The sequence below is a fragment of the Pseudophryne corroboree genome, chromosome 8 (assembly GCF_028390025.1).
Source record: "Pseudophryne corroboree isolate aPseCor3 chromosome 8, aPseCor3.hap2, whole genome shotgun sequence".
NCBI lineage: Eukaryota > Metazoa > Chordata > Amphibia > Anura > Myobatrachidae > Pseudophryne > Pseudophryne corroboree.
Genome location: NC_086451.1, coordinates 247,935,457 through 247,943,259, shown reverse-complemented (window position 1 = coordinate 247,943,259; position 7,803 = coordinate 247,935,457). Strand labels below are relative to the sequence as shown.

Sequence of the window (7,803 nt, the reverse complement as noted above, 5' to 3'; positions counted from 1 at the left end):
TCCGAGTGTCCAGGAGAAACGTTATAACCCATTATTTCCCATCCTTTTCCATAAAGGGCCAATCAAATACAGTACACTCAGAGTATATTCAGCTTATTAATTCATTAGGATCCAGTAAGATATGTGAGACATGTGACACAAAGTGTATCATGTTTTATAGAGGTCATTGCTTCCTAGTGAACTAATAAACAACATATTTATATATATATTCACATATTTACATAAAGGATGGGGGCATCCAATAGCTTTCATTTTTATTTCATAGTTAATCTCTTATGTATAAATGAAATCATTAGACCAGTAGTACTAATAGGAAGCCACTGCCAGTCACAGTGTAGCCAGTGGTGTCACGGACTGCAGCTGCCTCAATGACATTTAGTTGAGGTGGCGGATTTTACTGGGGGTGGGGGGGAGGAGGGGGGGAGAGCAGGCATAGGTAAAATCCACCACTGGATAATGATGCCCACCTTCAAAATTATTATAGCAAAGTAGCAAAGTACTTTAAGTATATTTTACTATTTTTATTTTTTAGAGGTGTTTTACATATTGTAGTCATTTTAACAGCATAATGTATCATACATTCGATAAGAAAAATAGACCTGTATAAACACTATACACTGATTAATAAATATCACCATAAAGTCCAGCCTTAGAATTGTTGTAAACAGAGTAAGAGTAATTCTTATGTGAGTTACTGAAGTAGCAATGGCAGTAGGGAGCTGTCTTTGACACTCTCCAGATTGTCTACTATCTGTATTACTCCTTGCACCTGGTTCTCCTGCAGGACATGTCTGGCATTGGAGGTGAATTTCTTAAGCAGTGATTCCCGGCTCAGTGGTTTTCTCCAATGCCCATAAAAAGTGTCACATTTCCCGGTCACCAGATCCCCATTTCTCAGCAGCACAGCCACCTCTGCATACATCTTGTCAAAGTTGGCTTCATTATCTTGAGGATGTTCCACCACCACTTTGCTCAGGAGATTCTGGAGTTCTGTACGAAACATGGTGTCTTCATGGAAGGAGCGGACATTGACTTCACCATCCAGGAGTGCGGTGCAGGCATTGAACTGGAAAGAGTGGCGAGCCTGGTGCTCTGAGTCTGGAGAAGGCCTGTTAATGTATTTGGATACTGGGACTCTAAGAACAATAGACTGAATAGAGGATGGGTCAAATGAGCCATATTGTTGGACAACTCTATTCCTAACTGAGACAGCAGCATCAGCGACCCAGTGCATTCCTAGATGTGCAGGAAAAGACTTGAATGCAATGTCTTGCTTCTCAAGGAGAAATTCATAATGTTTTCCTGGTGGAGATAATGATGTAGGCTGGTAATCGCCATAAAATGCACTAAACCCAGCGCAGCCGGGCACATCATCAAGTATGAGAGTATTGGCCTCCATTCCCTTAGCAGCCAGGATAGCAGCTTCCAGACCTAACCTTGTGGCATTGCCAATGTGCAGGGGTTTAGCCAGGGTGGCAGCATTTGCCATAGGAGCACCAGCAAGGGACGCTGCAATCGCCAGGGCATGAGTGCATTGATCTTTATCTAATGAGAGGAGTTTGGCTGATGCTGCAGCACTTCCCATGGTGCCAACCACAGACGGTGGATGAAATCTGTATTGAGAAAATATTATTATATTATTTATTTGTATGGCAATAACATGTACATATTATCTTGTATCATAACATTTACCATATTCATTAGTAAGATGGTCATGCCTTATAGTGTCCAAGCTCTAAGTAGACCTTGTTTTTCAGCACAGTGCCTGTTTTTCAAGAAGTATTGGTTATATATATATATATATATATACTTGCAATTGTCGGATCGGCACTCTCCTAGCGATGGATATGTTGCTCAGGTGCCATCTGGAGGAATTAATGCAGGTAGCAAACTGTGTAACAAACAGCGGCACTCAGAGACTGACACAGCGTGAATAAAGTGCTGGTGCTTTTAATTCATGGCTGGTTACCAGCCATGAATTAAAAGCACCAGCACTTTATTCACGCTGTGTCAGTCTCTGAGTGCCGCTGTTTGTTACACAGTTTGCTACCTATATATATATATATATACAGAGGTAGCCATGCTCATCTTTGCTGCAATGCGTCATGCTGCAACATGGCTTACTGCATGGCATGCTGAGCTGCGATTATTCACAGCAGGCAATAACTCCTTTAATTAGTCGCAGACTGGCCCGCCATGGAGCATGCCACATTGCAGTGAAATGAGCATGGCCACATCTGTATATATATATATATATATATATATATATATACACATATACATATACAGGCATGTGTGTGAATATATATATATATATATATATATATATACACACATACATATATATATATAGATAGATACACAGATATATATATATATATATATGCACACATACATATACACACACACACACACACACACACACACACACACACACACACACACACACACACACACACACACACACACACAATTCCATCGGTCCAGCACTCCAATTTCTTATAGAAAGGAAGAGTTCCTTGTGCAGTCTCCTTCTTGGCCCCCTTATCTCTAGCTGGCAGCACTGTTGACTCTGTGACACTGGGGACTCTAGGGCACATATGCAAGTCTCTGGGAAAATTCCATGACAGCCATATTCGTATGCATGCATAATACGCTGGGAAATTGCAACCGTACCATTTTCCCAGTAATTTCATTAGCACTGCTGCTGACATGGGACTTCCGGATGGTAAGTGTTGAAAAAAATGGGTGCAGGGTTTGTGGTGTGGGCACACATGGACACACTGCACCCATTATAAATGCACCAGTGTATGTATGTATGTATATATATATATATATATATATATATATGCACTGGCGTATTTATAATGGGTGCAGCGTGTGCATAAATGATTATGAACTTATTAAAAGATAAAAATAAAATAAATATATATATATATATATATATATACATACAGTATGTCAAACAATATATAATATAATTGCTCTGCATTATTATCACAGTCTCAGTTGGAGAACCTACACTACAGCTGAATCCAGAACCTGCATTACTTTTATGGTTATCACCAGGATTGGATTACCCTCCTACTCTACACTGAAATCCCCTCTTCCACAAGCATGTGATTTCCCATTATACTTTTATACGTAGTATACATAAAGTATTATTAGCTAAACAGAAATATACATCATATTTAGGGACTGAGACTGACGGTACTGTGCCAGTCATTTTCACTTTTCATAATACCGCAAATAACTTTCCATCCATTATAATATGATCTTTTAGTTACTTACTGAGATGTATATGACCTATCTGGCTTTTTTTGTTTAAAGCTGCGCTACCACATAAAGAGGTTGATATTTTTGTTCTGCATTTGGCCACAGAATGATGATGTCACCTGAAGGACCAATCAGGAGCCCCAGTGTCCATAACTGCAGCTTTTTATTTGCACAACCAGCCCTCTCCAAACATCACACTGCCCTGGTTTCCAGACAAACCTGTGAGACTAACCACAGGACCTGGAGAAGAAAGGCTGGAAGGAGCAGTCCCTATAATGCTCTGCTCCCTACTCAGACAGAAGAGACTTTATATCCACTGTGATGTCTGACAAATGTCTATATATCTAGTTTGTAAATAGAATGTGTGTGAAAGAATATATTTATATGATTTTATTCAAAATAAATAACAATGACATTTCCATAATAAATATAAACCTCTTAATACAAGTAAACATTTAAACATATTTAGTAACCTAATTGGAAGAATATCTCATCAACCATTGGGACTAACTACTCACTTTTTAGGAATGCTCTTTGCTTCGCTGGAGAAACCCATAAGTCTTCCTTGTATTTCAATCCCCACATTGAAAGCCGTCAGCAGTTCCTCACCACTGATCTCTCTGCCTTGTGAAAGTATCTGTGACAGTGCCAGGATGGCAGGAAGCACGGCACCAGAAGGGTGTGTGGCAGGGTGCCACGTGTCATCAAAGTCCATGGAGTGAGCCTGAGGTGACAGGGAAATGATTAGATGGACCTGCAGCTGTATAATCATTTTATTATTTTTATTTATAGTAACATCTACTTACAGCAACTCCATTGGCATAGGCAGCCAGGGTTGGAGAGAGCTTTAAACCTTTCTGTCCATAGACTGAACAAAGGGCAGAATTTCCAGATGTTGAAAAGTATAGATCCTGAAACAAGAAAACAATATAAATTCAATATTTAAAACAATTGTTAAGAATCAAAATATAACTTGTATAAATAAGGAGATTAGATCCAGATCTTATGGTGCCCAGAGAAATGGGATTAGGTTTAATATACGTTACTGTACTGCAAGTCACGTTAGTTTACTAGCTTATTGTTAGTGATTACAGGTCTGGGGATGTAAGTGGGTGTGTCTATGGAGTAATAAGTAATTCAGAATGTATAATATATCCATAGAAAAGTGATAGTAATAAGTGTATTCAGAGGTCAGTGTTTGGGGTGGCAGTTCCTGTGGTTCCCCTATGTAAATTGAGGACTGAGCTGCAGCTGCCACTGGAGAAGAGATATTTCTACCTTTTTTTACAAACTTATCTTCATCTCCGGGAAACTTAAATATCACATTTTCCTAATTTTTTATTTTAGATCATTTTGTTTATTATTAAATATCCCCCTTAGCCCATAGTTCTGTAACCGCATCCCACCACCCCAGATGATGATATACAATATCACAGATCATCCCCATGTATTACCTGGCAGTATTTCACCACGATATTGAAGACATGAGTTGTGCTGCCAACCAGTCCGACCCCAATGCTGTCCAGGATCATGCGCTTACTTCTGTGCCGCACAATATCAGAGAGGTGATCGGGGCGGATCTCATGGATGAATGAGGCAAAACTGTTGGTGACGGATTCTTCTAACTGGTTTTCCACAGCCACTGATAAGAGACAGATCACATTAACATTCCTGGCGTAGACTTCTTTTTTTCACCTCACCTTTCAAATGGTGACATATGTAATCTTATGAAACCTATTATGTTATCTGTCTGACTTAAATGCTTCATAATACATACTGTAGCATCTGCCCTGTTTTTATTAAATACTAGAGCTTTGTAGTAATTGTACAGTAGGCCAGGCATGTTAACAGTGCAGGTTTTAGTAATGTCCAGGTTTCAGCACACTTGCTAAATCAAAGTAACTGAGGTGCTAATTAGGTCACCTGTGCTCTAGCATGGATATCGCTAAAACCTGGACTGTTAGTGTGCATTGAGGACCGTGGTATGGAAAGCCTGCAGTAGGGTAACAGCTCAAAGGGAAATGTCTCATTGGCACCATAAATATGTCACCCTTATTGTATGGATTAATTGACACTAACCAATTACACTTCAAAAACAGAATTATTGCAGTGGAAACATAATTTTTTTTTTTTTTAGATTATTACCTTTTGCAGCCAACTTGTGGATGTGCCTTGATAGTTGGTGAAGATTCTTTGTGTTCTAAGAATAATAGAAATATTGTCTGTACATTAATTATTTATTATAGTATACATTTTAATACCTATGTGATGGTTACATTAATTATTTAATTGAGTACCAAGTCTTTTTATATATTAAATAATATGTCACAATACCATATTCTTTAATATATTATATTTGCTGTAAAAATCCTGATCCCGGTCAGTGTAACCATGTAATACGGAGCTTTATCACATTGTGCTACTTGTTACATCCAACAGAGGATATTCATCAGGTTAAGTTATACAATTAGTATTCTTTCGGCACAATGCTGTAGGTAATAACATTGTTAGCTATTTTAAGTTGCCTCTTTGTTCCATGCTTTATATATAGATATTTCAAGCTTTATATAGTATCTTTATATTATTATATATCTCTTTGGCAACATTATAAAACTTTATACAATACATTATTGTGTAATTATCTTTTAGATTTCCTGTTTTGTTTTGTTTTTATTGCTTTTTCTATAATTCTTTCCTTTTTTGTACTAAGAATCCCTGTTACAAACGCTTGGAAACTATTATAAAGAAATACTTTTTGTGTTAATGTTCTACCTTTCTACCTCCAACTGTTCCAGTAACATATGTGTTCTTAGCCTCATTTACATTTCCTAACGCAAACACATCCACAAACGCCTTTATGTAACTTTTCATTTGCATTGTTTAGGATTAACTAACAAATGCTAAACTGCTTTTGTTAAATCAGCAATGGCACTCAGCCTATTGTAATTGGTAACAGAATAGAGTACAGGTTGAGTATCCCTGATCCAAAATGTATATAGAACTGAATCATATTGGGAAGTTTGGTATATTTTTATACAAGCAAATGCTCATATTATTAAATTACATATAATATAGATATAACAGTAAACAATACAATATAAATGCAATAATAACCATATGAAATAGCGGTACAGTTACAATCTGCATATTTTCAGATTGGTTAGTATGTCCATTTACCAAAGGATTAAACATAGATTGTGTAGCATTTTATTTTTCCAAAAAGTGCTAGATATTTACACTTACATGGATAGAGTACTTACTTTAACAGCTGTAGAAAGCATCTTGAATGAAGGTTTGTTTAAAAATGTGAAGTGTTTTCCTCAGTGCCGGATAATTCAGTGTTGGTTGTAGGGATGTTTGTGTGACATCCTTATATTCTGGTGCTGTGGGGGCGTTACAGTAATAGCTTATACCTGGGAAACAGGTTCAGGTATTGTGCTGGGAAATAGTCTAGGAAGTAAAGTGCGGAAACCCCACAGGATGCCATAAATAACATGCCATCATTGTAAGGCTGACGTAAGACCTAAGGAATTGTAATAGCAATTTGGTTTTATATCATACAATGTTTACACCTTTTGGAAAGTGATGATGTAACAATGATGATATATCTTTATGTACTTTATCTTCCTACTCAGAAATACTTAGTAGCTGAAAGGTTACTGATTGCAAAATGAGCTTCCTGACATAACAATTCACTGTATAAAACAAATTCACAATATAGAATAGTAAAGTGTCACCCAGCAAGTTTGACCAAACTCTTATTGCAAAGTTCAAATATATTTTATGTAGGGACTAGGGAGAGAGAAAGGCAGCAGGGTAAGATTACCTGTTTAGCAGCGGCGGTGGTCTGCAGTGCGGTGGATGAGTAGGCTGTGGTAGGTGTGGAGTGGAGGAGGCTGTAGGCCTCGGAGATAGTGCGGAGGAGGAGGCTGTGGGCATGCAGAGGTCCGAGGGCAGGGCGGCAGAGGAGGCTGAGGGCGGCTGCAGTGGATCTGGAACCAGGCTGGCTTTATTACCCCTGCCGCCGCATCGAGCTCCTGTGACCAAGGCGTTAATATTTCAAAACTGCTGCGGACCGTCAGCCAATCAGCGACAGATTTGAACTAATAGCGCCGCGGTCACAGGAGATCGATGTGCGGCAGGTATAATAAAGCCGGCCTGGTCCCAGATCCGCTGCAGCTGGGAGTCTGGAACCAGGGCTTCCAGTGCGACGGCGATGGTAGGGGCGGAGCGACGGAGGGTGGACCGGGAGCTCAGCTTCTTTGTCGGCCCATACAGTAATGCCCACAGCAGTAGCACCCCTTATACAATGCCCACAGTAGTAGTGCCCCTTATGCAATGCCCGCAACAGTAGTGCCCCTTATGTCCCCAGGAGTGGTGCCCCTTATGAAGTGCCCCCTTTACAATGCCCTCATTAGCAGTGCACCCCATCAGTAATGCCCTTAATGGTAATGCCCCTGTGTAGTATTGCCCCCAGTAGTAATGTTGCCTGTAGTAATGCCCCCAGTCATTTAGCCCCCTGTAGTT

At 39.3% G+C, this 7,803-nt stretch overlaps 1 protein-coding gene across 1 annotated transcript; it reads right to left on the bottom strand.

The window, feature by feature from the left end:
• Window positions 1-691: 691 nt before the first annotated feature.
• Window positions 692-6,557, bottom strand: LOC134947680 (cis-aconitate decarboxylase-like). Its single transcript, XM_063935648.1, has 6 exons — window positions 6,537-6,557; window positions 5,422-5,476; window positions 4,731-4,918; window positions 4,083-4,187; window positions 3,795-4,000; window positions 692-1,613 (listed from the first exon to the last, which is right to left on the bottom strand). Exons 1-6 carry the CDS (start codon window positions 6,555-6,557, stop codon window positions 692-694), a joined length of 1,497 nt encoding a protein of 498 aa, XP_063791718.1.
• Window positions 6,558-7,803: the final 1,246 nt, after the last annotated feature.

What these genes read in the sequence shown, in the direction of transcription:
- LOC134947680 (XM_063935648.1), bottom strand. Translation starts at nt 6,557, where the DNA reads ATGCTTTCTACAGCTGTTAAA. An exon ending in TGCTTTCTACAGCTGTTAAA is followed by an intron (nt 5,477 to 6,536) that starts GTAAGTACTCTA and finishes TATTATTCTTAG; the next exon opens with AACACAAAGAATCTTCACCA. An exon ending in CCACAAGTTGGCTGCAAAAG is followed by an intron (nt 4,919 to 5,421) that starts GTAATAATCTAA and finishes GTCTCTTATCAG; the next exon opens with TGGCTGTGGAAAACCAGTTA.